The 14,619-nt window shown below is 45.7% G+C and overlaps 1 protein-coding gene across 1 annotated transcript in view; it reads right to left on the minus strand.

Annotated features, from left to right (window-relative positions):
* CHRNA7 (cholinergic receptor nicotinic alpha 7 subunit) overlaps positions 1-14,619 on the minus strand; it is a 520,833-nt gene that overhangs the window by 21,178 nt on the left and 485,036 nt on the right. Inside the window, exon 9 of the mRNA XM_078684612.1 lies at positions 5,365-5,474. Coding sequence (XP_078540738.1) covers positions 5,365-5,474 — 110 coding nt within the window. The remainder of the gene's footprint in view (positions 1-5,364; positions 5,475-14,619) is intronic.

A 14,619-nucleotide genomic window follows, 5' to 3' on the forward strand; every position in this document is an offset into this window, starting at 1 on the left:
CACTACAACACAACCCTAAACCCTAAAACACTACCCCCAGCATGACCCTACACTACGCAAACACTACAACACTACCCTAAACCCTAAAACACTACCCCCAGCATGACCCTACACTACGCAAACACTACAACACTACCCAAAACCCTAAAACACTACACCCCAGCATGACCCTACACTACGCAAACACTACAACACTACCCTAAACCCTAAAACACTACCCCCAGCATGACCCTACACTATGCAAACACTACAACACTACCCAAAACCCTAAAACACTACACCCCAGCAGGACCCTACACTACGCAAACACTACAACACTACCCTAAACCCTAAAACACTACCCCCAGCATGACCCTACACTACGCAAACACTACAACACTACCCTAAACCCTAAAACACTACCCCCAGCATGACCCTACACTACGCAAACACTACAACACTACCCTAAACCCTAAAACACTGCCACCAGCATGACCCTACACTACGCAAACACTACAACACTACCCTAAACCCTAAAACACTACCCCCAGCATGACCCTACACTACGCAAACACTACAACACTACCCTAAACCCTAAAACACTACCCCCAGCATGACCCTACACTACGCAAACACTACAACACTACCCAAAACCCTAAAACACTACCCCCAGCATGACCCTACACTACGCAAACACTACAACACTACCCAAAACCCTAAAACACTACCCCCCAGCATGACCCTACACTACGCAAACACTACAACACTACCCAAAACCCTAAAACACTACCCCCAGCATGACCCTACACTACGCAAACACTACAACACTACCCAAAACCCTAAAACACTACCCCCAGCATGACCCTACACTACGCAAACACTACAACACTACCCAAAACCCTAAAACACTACACCCCAGCATGACCCTACACTACGCAAACACTACAACACTACCCAAAACCCTAAAACACTACACCCCAGCATGACCCTACACTACGCAAACACTACAACACTACCCAAAACCCTAAAACACTACCCCCAGCATGACCCTACACTACGCAAACACTACAACACTACCCAAAACCCTAAAACACTACCCCCAGCATGACCCTACACTAAGCAAACACTACAACACTACCCTAAACCCTAAAATACTACACCCCAGCATGACCCTACACTACGCAAACACTACAACACTACCCAAAACCCTAAAACACTACCCCCAGCATGACCCTACACTACGCAAACACTACAACACTATCCTAAACCCTAAAACACTACGCCCAGCATGACCCTACACTAAGCAAACACTACAACACTACCCTAAAACACTAGCCCCAGCATGACCCTACACTACGGAAACACTACAACACAACCCTAAACCCTAAAACACTACCCCCAGCATGACCCTACACTACGCAAACACTACAACACTACCCTAAACCCTAAAACACTACCCCCAGCATGACCCTACACTACGCAAACACTACAACACAACCCTAAACCCTAAAACACTACCCCCAGCATGACCCTACACTAAACAACCACCACAACTCTACACTACACTAACACAACACTACACTACACAACACTACACTACACTACACAATCACTAACCCACGAAAAAATTAACACAAACCCACTTACCTCTCTCGTCATCGTGGTTTTCACAACGCAAATGCATTTACCATACATGCCTTTAAAACGTAATTCTTTTTAAAGGCATGCGCGATAAATGCACATGCGTTTTGAAAAAATGCGGGATAATGGTATGCGAGGTCAATGACCTTGCGGGATAATGGTATGCGGACTGAAAGTCTGCGGGATAAAAAATGCGGGAAAATGGCTGCAAACCATGATTAGCAGCAGACTTCCCTGGTGAGCACTAGCTTTACTACAGTGATCTAATGAGCAACTAGAGTGCTAACATTCAGAATTTATGGCAAATGTGTGACACATCTGAATGCCTTCTTGATAGAACCAAAGTAAACAAGCATTGAAAATGCAATAGATCTCGCCCTCGTTTAAGTTAAAGCCATTCTGTTTGTAATGAGGTGGCTTTTTAGCTTTGCTTTTATTAGTGTTTTTAAAACTTTCATGTAAATAACATGCATATGTATGCATATATGTATATGTATGCATGCATTTATATTTATATAGATATGCAGATTATATATGTTTATATATGTATATTACCTACTGGCGATAGCCAGTGGGTATATATAGTTAGGATTTTTTCTCTATGGGATTTCTGAAAATTCTATGTCTAATAACTTTGGCGTTTGTGGACGGAATTGGCTGAAATTTTCAGGAAAATGGCACATTGTGTTTCTGAGCAGCCCCTGAAAATTTGGGGGGGGTTTTGTCAAGGGGGGGCCGAGAAAAAAGGGGGGTCCCAAAACGCGTTTTTCCCATTCATTTTTCCATAGGGAGGTTGGACTCACTTTTAGCTCGAACGGCTGAATAGATTTACATGAAACTTGGCAAAATTGTAGATATGGTTTGCCCGACGTGCCTTTGCTATGTCTCAATATATGTGCTCCAGTGGATTTTGAGAAATTAACGTTTAAAAAAAATATATATCTGTGACAGCGCTCCGGTTAGCGCCCCGGTTCGTGTACCTGACGCGTAACGGAACTTCGCGAAGCGAAGCTGATTGGCTCTCCGGTGTCTGTCAACATTCTAAACAGTCCGGAGCGGCCGCCATCTTGTCTCTCGGTACGATCGAGAGACAAGATGTGGTGAAAAACGAAGGGGGAAATGAAGGAAAGGGGGCAAGGTAGACCACTCCTGACCCCCTAGGATTGATGAGGGGGATATTAAAGTGCCCCGCGGGGCAAAGAATAAAAAATTTTTTGCGATTTTACGCCGTAGAGGCGCGTCCCGGTACGCGAACCGGGCAGCTCACCGGGCAGCTCACCGGGCAGCTAACCGGGCAGCTAACCGGCAGCGTGGCTGTCAACATTGTAAACAGTCCGGAGCGGCCGCCATCTTGTCTCTCGGTAGGTTCGAGAGACAAGATGTGGTGAAAAAAGAAGGGGGAAATGAAGGAAAGGGGGCAAGGTAAACCCCTCCTGACCCCCTAGGATTGATGAGGGGGATATTAAAGTCCCCCACGATTTTTCGCGGTAGAGGCGCTTCCCGGTACGCGAACCGGGCAGCTAACCGGCAGCGTAACGGGAGTCCGCCATCTTGTGTTTTTGGAGCGTCCGGTTCGCGTACCGGGTAGCGTCCCGGTAAGCGTAACAAGGGGAAAACCAAGAGAAACAGTAAAAAAAAAATTAAGGGAATAGATTTCCAGCAAACTTGGCAAAATTGTAGGGACTGTTTGTTTGATGTGCCTTTGCAAGGCCTCAAGATATGTGCACGTGTGGATTTTGTCTAATTAAGGTTAAAAAAAATATATATATCTGTAAGCGGGCTCCGGCACGCTTACGTTACGGGTTTTGTTTCCACTGCAGAGCCGATACGTCATGGTTATGCGACGCGTCATGAGGCGTCTCACGTGGCTACGTGATACGTCACGTAATAAAGAATATATTTTACAGCTATAGATATTAGCTTTTAAAAAACCAATGAAATTCACTGAAAAAACCACAGGTTATAGACCATATATAGTTAGGAATTTGCATTTACAAAACCTTGAAAATTCACTGAAAAAACCATAGGTTAGAGACCATATATAGTTAGCTGGACATTTTATTGACATAAAACCAATGAAATTCCATATATAGTTAGTTGCACTAACTATATATCGCGCACCCGCAATTCACTGCTGATGATGTCACATATTACATCATTCATGACATGGTCAGTGACATCACTGATGACATCACTGATGACATCTCAAATGACATCACTGATGACATCACTGATGACATCTCAAATGACATCACTGATGACATCATGACACACCAATACCAGTTACTACATACGCACTCACTGATTCCTACGTCTACACACACATTCACTCATTCACCCATACAATCACTCATACATACAGTCACTCATTATTACAACACTATCATATGCACTCATACACCTAGTCAGTCCTGTGAAGAATCAATCACACTTCGATTTCCTCATCTATACAGTTAAACACAGAACACCATACTTTTCACACATATACTAACACATACTTACTCTCTTATACAATCACTGATACAAGTACACATTGATATGCACAGAGTCACACACCTCCCAGCCAGCCACACACACACTCAGTCTTCCATACATCCACTCATTCTTCAATATGTAAAACATATTTAAACTTTACAAAAACACCCAGACACTAGATGATGTCATCAGTGATGTCATTTGAGATGTCATCAGTGATGTCATCAGTGATGTCATTTGAGATGTCATCAGTGATGTCATCAGTGATGTCACTGACCATGTCATGAATGATGTAATATGTGACATCTTCAGCAGTGGATTGCGGGTGCGCGATATATAGTTAGTGCAACTAACTATATATGGAATTTCATTGGTTTTATGTCAATAAAATGTCCAGCTAACTATATATGGTCTCTAACCTATGATTTTTTCAGTGAATTTTCAAGGTTTTGTAAATGCAAATTCCTAACTATATATGGTCTATTACCTATGGTTTTTTCAGTGAATATATATATATATAGATATATATATATACACACACACATACACATACCCTATTTGCGATTGATCTTTCTAAATGGCCACACTGGTCCAATGTGTGCCCCCACTAGAAATTCACTTCTGGAGATGCAATTAATGTCACATCACTCACACATTAGCAATCTCAGCCTACTGACAGCACTCTTATACCCCTCAAAGACTAGTAGTCACAACCTACTACGAGGATCACCTTCTTTCACCTTACAAACAAACAGTCACAGACTACTGGGAGAACACTCATACCTCCAAGAGACTAGTAGTCACAATATGGGCAGCTGCACCCACACCTCTCAGAGACTAGCAGTCACAGTACTGGAATCACTCTTGCACCTCTCACAAAGTAGCATCAACTCCAATAAGTCTGATTGATAACTGACAGTGCCTCTCCATTGATTGCTGAGTTTGTGTAAATAGTACTGTGGATGGATGAGTATGTGAATTCAAGATTGAGTCAATAGGTGGATGAATAGGTGCATGAATGCAAACATGGGTGACTAGGTGCATGCACGATGGATGAATACTGCATAGGTGGAAGTATCAAGGCACTTTTAGTTACAATTCAAACCAATTGGGTTTGCAATTGGTTGTTTTTGATTTTCTCCCGTAAATGATTCTGTTTCTGTTTACATGCCCGTATTTTCAATAATCAACTTTGTAAATGGAAATAGCAAGTATACAAATAAATACATGCATGCGGTTATTCAGCATTACAAAATAATCAAAACATACCCAGTTTGGCATTTTCCCTCCATCTGGATCATGGTGATGATATTGTAAAACAATAACTGTGACAACGACAGAAAGACCGACGATGATCATTGTGCTAGCAAAATATTGGGCTGCAATGAAAAATACCTGGGTGAGCGCACATTTACCTCTTGGTCAAAGTGATTGCAGTTCATTTTCCGCACACCTAAGCAAGCTGTCTTTTTCAGCTGATATTGCAAACAGTTTTATAGTTCATTTTTACATTCTGTTGTTAAATGCTTCTACTGAGGTTAAGATTCCAAACATTTACCCGGTATTCAGAATACATTAATATATTGTTAAATAATGATAATGACAATTAACGAATAATTACACAAGATGTATTTCCGATGATGGTGGAAGGTCTGAAAAGAGAGCAATCCCAAAACATGTTTGATGATTCGAAAAACGGAAGCAACAGAACTGCCCTATTTTTTGCAAGCACTACTGTTTACCGTTGCAAAAGCGAGACGTTTTACCTGATCCTAACGTGAGGAAACAATTGAGTACCCTTTTTGTAAAAGTGGAAATTTCCACGCTGAAAAGAACTCTTTTTTAAAGACAAACACTCATTTACACAACTAAGATAAAAAAATAACACTAGTGATGGAAACAATTCTGGATAAATTAAGAGGCTGATTGATTCATAGCGGTTTCTGGTTTTCTCAGTATAGGGATTTTATGCCAGCATAGCAGTTTATGACAGTGGTGCCCAGCTTGCAGGACTCCTAATTAACAACCGAGCTGCGGTAGGTGTGGGATTACATTGCTCTGCTGCTCTACCCTCCATGAATAACAAAGTATTGTAAATATGCCCAGCATTTATTTAATGTTCCTCTACTGGCGCAACCTGATGTTATGGGCCCTAGTGCCACCAATTAAACTAGACCCACAGCCAGTAATAACATTCTTCTATAAATGAGGTGCAGTGCGCCCATCACACATCTGGACTCGGTGCCACTGACCCTCTACACTAATGTAATATACAGGTATTCATGTTCCTCATTCTACTCCCCTTTCCTTCTTGCCTCACTATCTCCACCCTGCTCTCTTCTTATCCCCTTCACCCATGTAATGCTCTCCTCTCTATCCCCTTCCTTAGTTTCTCTCTTCTTCATGTTCTGTCTCTCATTCCTTCCTGCTCTCTTTAGTTCAGGTTCCTTTCTCTTTCTTTTCCCTTGCCGACTTTCTTCATCTTTATCTCCTTTCTTTTTTTCACTCTACCTTATTTCCTTCTCCCATGCTGTCACCTTATCTTGCCCTCCTCCCTGTTCTTTCCCTCTCCTTGTCTTTTATCCCGTTCCCCTCTCTTCTATATTGTTCCCCTGTCTTCTACTCCTTCTGTATCCATACACCTGAACACGCAGATCCCCTAGCATGCACTTTAAAAAAAATAAAAAATCAGAACAGACAGCCTCTGAGATAAATAACATCAGCTGGTGGAGGGCAGACTTGGCCGCCGTCCTCCACTGTATTCATTGGCTGCACCAATAGTACCGGCACCCCTGTGTTACTGTGTTCCTCATCAACTGTTTGGGTGAAGGAGAGAGGCAAGGGCACGTTGATATGTGCAAGTGTTGGACCAAGCCCTCTCTGCAGGATCATCCCAGATGTTTGCCTTCCCTTAGTGAACCCGTTTATGTGGGCTTTCAAGATTATGTGCGATTTATCCTGCCAACCAGTGGTAAAGTGTTTGTGCTGTCCCTTCTTAAATATGGTAAAGTTGTGTAACACCTGGTTTGTACATTAATTTACTTACAACTTTCTAGTAAATAGTAATACATGTGTCCAGGGCTTGTACATTAAATGCTACTAGTGGGCTGCCAAGGAATACACAAGGAGTTGATGGACGGATTGCTGAATCTTCTCAGACACTCACCCACAGTCACAGATCTAGGTTGAATCCATCATCATTCTTTAGCTCACTTCGCCACCCCAGTTCAGACCTAGCCATATGCAAATCAGTCTTGACCCTGTGACTCATGGGAACAGTCCAGACCAAACTGCCAAGCCATGTCTTCCCTGTACCGGAAACAAGCATCCTAAGACCGGTTTCGGGGTAACACCCCTCATCAGCCAGGCTAGCTCGAATCCAGTGGTAACGTGAATAAGGAGATAATGGACGGGGTGCTGAAACTTCTCAGACCCTCACCCCCAGTCACAGATCTAGTGGGCTGCAGCACCTAATGCGCCACACATTAAAGTAGCCTTTTAAAATATGTCGCAAACCGGCCAACTGCACACTGTAGTTGTGTGTTAAATTGCTATTCCAACATGGCTGTTAAACCTGTCAGCACTAGGTGGTCTTTCCCCAAACCGTTTGCCTTCACCCCTCTATTTTTGCTAACAAGTGCTAAAGTTCTTGTGCTCTCTTCCCTAAATCCCTAAGCATGGTAGAACTCGCTTATATCCAATTGGCACATTTAATTTACTTGTACGTCCCTAGTAAAGTGGTAAACTGTTTACCCAGGTACTGTAAGTTAAATGCTACTAGTGGGCCTGCAGCACTGATTGTGCCATCACTAAGTGGCCCTGTAAAATGTCTCATGCCTGCTATCTCTGCATGTGTGTGCAGTTTTAAACTGTCATTTTGACCTTTTGTTAGGCCCAAACCCACCGTTTTAACACATATAAGTCACCCATAGGGTAAGCCTTGAACAGTCCAGAGAGCAGGCTGCGGTGTATATAAAAAGCTGGACATGTACTTTCAAGTTTTACATGTTCTGGTAGTAAAAAACTCTGAAATTCGTTTTTCACCACTGCAAGGGCTACCTGTCCCATAGGATAACTTTGGGTTAACCTTTTACATTTAATATTTGATGACTTTCAATTGAGAGCAGGTAGGTGAAAATGTTACTTTTAGAAAGCTGGCAGTTTCGTCTCCCAACCATTTAGTGCCTGCAGCCTGTATCCTGGGTCACATAAATAGGTGTAGCTAGCAGTTGGACTTTGTGCATTGCTTTCAGTCAATAAGACCAAGGGAGGCTAGGTGTTGTCAGGACACGCCACTCTGACTTAACAAGGGGAAGGAGCTGTCACCTACCACGTTTGCACATCACAAAGGATCTACCTGAACACACACACAAAGGGGTTTTCACTAGTATTTTGTGTCCTCAGACAAGCTGGGCCAGGACATGGAGGAAGGGGATGCCTGACACCTTCAGTGCGTGGAAACCTTCAGAACCTTCCTTCTCGCACTTCATAGTGGGAACCAGGTATAAATAATCGACCCTCTCACCCAACTCTTCAATACTCATGTAGATATGTGAAAAATACTGCTGTGCTGCTTTGCTGCAAGAAGGACTGCCACTCTGCTACCTTGCTGTGCTGCCCTGCTGCAATCCTGCTTGAGTGAGGTGGACTGGACCGGCATTTTGAACTTTTAACCCAGGTGCAACAGAGTGACTCAAGGATCTAGGTGGCTGACCTCCTGATCAGAGCCTTGGGGACAGACCAGTCTCCAACAACCCTGAACCCAGAGCCTGGCTCCGCCAGCTGTGAGTCCTGTCTCTCCAAGTTGTGCCACCCCAACCGTGGACTCTTGAAAGTGGGCATGAAGGCGTTCTGCCAGCCCAGCTGTTGTCCCAGCAGAGCCAACGCAGGGCAAAGCATCACCTCATGAAACACCAAATTGGAACCACTGCGTAATGAATCCCTGACACAGGAAATCACAGTGCAGACTGCAGCCTCCTCAGAACCGCTGCAGTATGACGCATCCTCAAGGCAGGCCTTTGTATTGCAAGCCCCTCGACGATGATGTAGAACTCTGCATCGCAAGTCTCCAAACTTCTTTGGTACCAGTCTGTCCACGGCATATGTTTGATGAAACGTAAAGATTTGGACATCAGGCATCATATGTTTTTACTTTCTCAAGTGTGCTGTGTGTAAATACTGTGATTATTCACCTTTCACCTTTCCAAAATATATATTATTATTTAAATTTACCCGTGAATTCTGCTTGTGATAAATGTTTCAATAAGTCCTAAACTGATATTTGTAGCTCATTCCTAGCTGAAGATAACATTTATTAAACTTAATATTGTACCCCAATGCTTTCCTAAAGAACAGCCAACCGTGCTACAGTGAAAATAGCTTTTAGAGCATTTTTAACTGTAAGGACATGTTTAGCATAAACCTTTACATGCTATACTTCTAAATTTCATGCACTCCGCATTATGGGTAATAAGGCCTACTTAGGGGTAATCTATTAATTTTTTTTAATTTTTTTTATTTTTTAAAACCTTTATTGAAATACGCGTATCAGTACAAGTGCAGGCCTACAACCACAGGGGCCGGCCGCAAAATCAGGAGAGCCAAAAAGGAGCAACATCAATGTGTACGGCAAAATGAATACAGTATAGACGTGGAATAAAGTCGCTACACAGTAAGCGCCAGGATAAGAAAGGTTCCATTTTATGCTTTATAGAGGAGGCAGTAGCCATATCTACCAGGGCGTCATGCAACATACACAGAAAAAAGGGGGGGGGACGGGAGGGATATAGCCCCCCACGCAATCAGGTAACCATAGTAGGGCAAGGCCCAACGACATCCCATGCCCATCAAAGGGTCAAAAATAAAGGACAAGCCATAGCAGACAATTGAATAGGACGCCACATAGACAGCCCACCCGCCCCGAAAAAGGAGAAAGTGCAGACACTTGCGAATCGAAGGAGAAAGAACAAAGGGACATAGCCCACCCCCTGGAAAGGAAGCAAAAAGAGACCATAGAACAAAACAAGCTAAAATAACAAACACCCCCCCCACCCTACATCACTGTAATGGCCATGGCCTACCCCACTAAACAGCGTGCCTGTCGCCCCAGAGTCACCCGAAATATAGAAGAAAGAGAAAGGGAGAAATAACGGAGAAAGAAAAAGGTGAAAAAGAGAGAAGAAGAGGAAAAAGGAGAGAGAGAGGAGAGGAGCCGGCGATCGAAATACAGAACACCTCCCCACCCGCAACAAAGGATCAATAATCGAGGTCAAAGAGGATACTGGGAAAAGCCTACACAGAGGATGGAAACAGGAACTGTTCAAATAACGAGGCCCGGAGATGCCATTAACAAAACGAAAGTCCCGCAGGCACCCAGGCACAATCACCCCTGTCCACTTCTACGAGGAGCAGAACTGCCAGACCCCGGCACGGCCAAGAAACAGTACGTTATAGTGGGGTCATACCAGTCAGGGAAAGCAAGTGGAATCTTTGCGGAACACCGTCCCGGCCACCAAGAAGCAACCAGGAAAACTCGGCAGCAGTCAGAATGCAAAAGTACACCAAATATCCATGTGGCCAAGCACAAAATCTGGGCTGTCCAGCACGAAGCAAAGAAATCAGGATGTAGGAAACACTGCAGCATCGGCACCGGGTCCACTTGATTCCATAGAATCGAACACCCATCTGTAGATCCCAGCACAGCAGCTGGAGGAGTCTCAACAATACCAACTCGGGGAGACGACACAGCGTCACAAAATGGCGGGGCAACCATGGCGGCGATCCGCAACTTCAAGGCCCGGCATTTCAAGGACAGGTCAATCCGCAGAGCAGCCAGGGCAAGCGAGACATCACTTCGTGTAGGGGCCGCCCAAAGCAAACGAGGTCCGGGGAGAGCAAATGCAGCAACGTCCCTGTCTCCAGGAGGAAGACACTCCGAGGGGCCATCCGCCATCTTGAACAAATCGCCCGCCGCCATTGTCTCGCCCGCCTCCAAGTCCACCACAAGCGCCGGAGGCCCCAAGACACACAGCCGATCCGCGGCGGACGGCGCCTGGCGGAGAAAGGAGAGTCACCAGAAGAACAGGTGTGCTCCCCACAACTCTCGGGGAGCCCTGCACCGGATCCCAGGCGGGACAATCAACAGGAGTGGGCGTCTCACCCGAGGAGTGCCGGACAACGCGGCTTCTCTCTCCGGTCCGGCAAGCAATCGGGCATGTGGGGCGGCCCGCTATCGGGGGTGGGTCCGCTCCAGTGCCACCGGCTCGCGACTCTCAGGCTCCCACCATCGGGTCTCTCCACCGGTTCCGGACCGTCGGCACTCCGAACACCTCCGGGCAGGCACTGCACTCGAGGCCCCGGCGCCAGGGCCGGGAAGGCCGGCAAGACAACAAGGGCAGAACTCAGAGACCACTGCACGCCGGAGCCCCGGAAACAGACGGTAAGTGAAGGCTCTTCCGTAGTAACCGAAATCGGAACGCCCCGAACAGGATTAAAGACAGGATAGGTGGCGGGGAGGAAGGGATCACGGAGCGAGGCGTTTATGCGACCGTTCCGATCGCCATCTTGGCTCCTCCATCTATTAATTTTTTAAAGTCAGGTTTAGGCCTGTCAAAATGGGCTATTTTGAAAAGTCAAATTAGCAGTTTTAAAACTGCACATTCAAGCTACAATGGTAGGCCTACAGACATGTTTACAGAGTGTTGCAGCCACAGAGGGACAGATTTCCAACAGTCCTGATGCATTAGCTTTCAAAATAATCCAGTAACCCTGTATTGAAAAATTCTATTTCCTTGTAATTTTTCTTTTTGTGACATAATATACTGAGAAGAGTATGCAAGAAAAATAATGTTAGTTGACTGCCTTGGTTTACCCACCTCTAGACACAGCCTGGCCCCTGCCACTTAGTTCACCAGGCGTTCCAGTTTGTACAGTTCCATTGTCCCACGGATTGAATTGCAGTTCCAGTTACACTTTCTAGCAAGTTGCATACAGATGGATTATAGTGAGGAGAGGCTTGTATACAGGTAATGCCGTTTATAAGATTAACAGTTTTTATTAAAAGGTGCAGAGGATGAGCATTTTGGTTAAGGGCTGTCATGCATGGTGGCATTCCTTATACTCTCGGGTACCTCACATTTGCTACACATGAACAATGCAGTGCGGCACATTGAGCCTGGATGCCGCCACCCGTGGGAAGTGGGTGGCATTGATGAGTCAACATGTGACCCACACACAAAAATAACTCTGGGTCACCAAGTTTGTGTCATATGACATTAATTGCAGCTAATCTTCTCACATGCCCTCTTGCACTGGAGAGCTCCACAAATGCTGTACCTGACAAACTTTTGTGTGGCTATGTGACAAGTTCCTTGCGCATGCAGATTGGCACTCCTGTAAACGGCATGTTCTAAAAATGGATTAGAGGAAGAGCATTTTGGCAGCCAGCTGCAATGCACAACTGGGACCCGGTACACTAATTTAACATAGTCATCTTCTCTACACAACAGCAACTCCCAGCCTCTAATTAACAAGACATGTTTCACAGCAATGATGGGATACAAAAGGGGATGATGAACGGAGCGTTTGAGCAAATCAAACACTCACCCCAGTCAACTGATCTGGGTTTAATCCATCACCATTCTTTAGCTCACTCCACCACCCCAGTTCAGACATGGCCATATACAAATCAGTCTGACCCTGTGCCTCATGGGAACAGTCCAGCCCGAACTGCCAAAGCCATGTCTTCCCTCGACCGGAAACAAGCATCCTGGGACCGGTTTCTGGCATTACAGCCGTCATCAGCCAGGCTAGCTTGAAACCAGTGGCAAAGTGAGCAAGGGACTTACATCTGGGCATACCCTGCCAACTTAGGGCGAACAAAGCGATACAAAAGGGGATGATGGACTGAGCGTTTAAGCAAATCAAACACTCACCCCCAGTCAACTGATCTGGGTTTAATCCATCACCATTCTTTAGCTCAATCTGCCACCCCAGTTCAGACATGGCCATATGCAAATCAGTCTGACCCTGTGCCTCATGGGAACAGTCCAGCCCAAACTGCCAAAGCCATGTCTTCCCTGAACCGGAAACAAGCATCCTAGGACTGGTTTCTGGCATTACAGCCACCATCAGCCAGGCTAGCTTGAATCCAGTGGCAAAGTGAGCAAGGGACTCACGTTTGAGCATACCCTGCCAACTTAGGGCGAACAAAGCGATGCAAAAGGGGATGATGGACGGAGCGATTGAGCAAATCAAACACTCACCCCCAGTCAACTGATCTGGGTTTAATCCATCACCATTCTTTAGCTCACTCTGCCACCCTAGTTCAGACATGACCATATGCAAATCAGTCTGACCCTGTGCCTCATGGGAACAGTCCAGCCCGAACTGCCAAAGCCATGTCTTCCCTGGACCGGAAACAAGCACCCTGGGACCAGTTTCTGGCATTACATCCGTTATCAGCCAGGCTAGCTTGAATCCAGTGGCAAAGTGAGCAAGGGACTCACGTCTGAGCATACCCTGCCAACTCAGGGCGAACAAAGCGATACAAAAGGGGATGATGGACGGAGCGTTTGAGCAAATCAAACACTCACCCCCAGTCAACTGATCTGGGTTTATTCCATCACCATTCTTTAGCTCACTCCACCACCCCAGCTCCGACATGGCCATATGCAAATCAGTTTGACCCTCTGCCTCATGGGAGTAGTCCAGCCCAAACTGCCAAAGCCAAGTCTTCCCTGGACCGGAAACAAGCATCATGGGACCGGTTTCTGGCATTACAGCCGTCACCAGGCAGGCTAGCTTGAATCCAGTGGCAAAGTGAGCAATGATGGAGCATTTTGAACACAGCTCACCTGCTACAGCTCTAGGCGGTTACGAGGGTACCCTATGCACTCACAAATAGTAGATAACACAATGTGTGACAATAAGAAAACAAAGTGCAAAGAAACAAAGCGACAGAAAATTCGTAGGAATCTCCAGTGGGGGAGTAGTCCGATGGAGTCCTTTATTGTGAAAAACAGCCAGCCGACACGTGTTTTATCGCATTTGCGAATCCTCAGGGCTCTAAGTGGCTGTATTAAAACTAGGAGGTCGCTTAGCTGGTGATAGTTCCGACCCAGCCGGGCCCGTGACCGCGGTAAAGAATGTGCCTAGAAGTGACTTCCACACTGTCCCTAAATTGCAGTAACGGGCAGCGTTCAGAAAGTTGCTGGGTAAAGCAATCTTCGATTAGTAGGTCACTGGATGCCAAGTCTTAACGCACTGTATTGCGGTTCTAGGATCGTATCTTGTGATGAATAACCTCTGGAGTCGGGCGAGGACTAACTCAGTGGGAAGCCAAAGCTCCGAGATTCTGGCGTGTGTGAGTGCAGAAGGACTGCGTACTCCCGGGTTTCCGTGTTCCTGTATGGAGAGCTCTAGGCGGTTACCTGGAAGTGACACACCAGCATGTGAACCCTGAGAAACCAGCCTCCATGCCTTCAATCCCCAAGACTGTGTTGTGGTTGGCATTCAGTCGCGGAG

Source organism: Lissotriton helveticus, chromosome 3_2 (genome assembly GCF_964261635.1).
Source record: "Lissotriton helveticus chromosome 3_2, aLisHel1.1, whole genome shotgun sequence".
Lineage (NCBI taxonomy): Eukaryota > Metazoa > Chordata > Amphibia > Caudata > Salamandridae > Lissotriton > Lissotriton helveticus.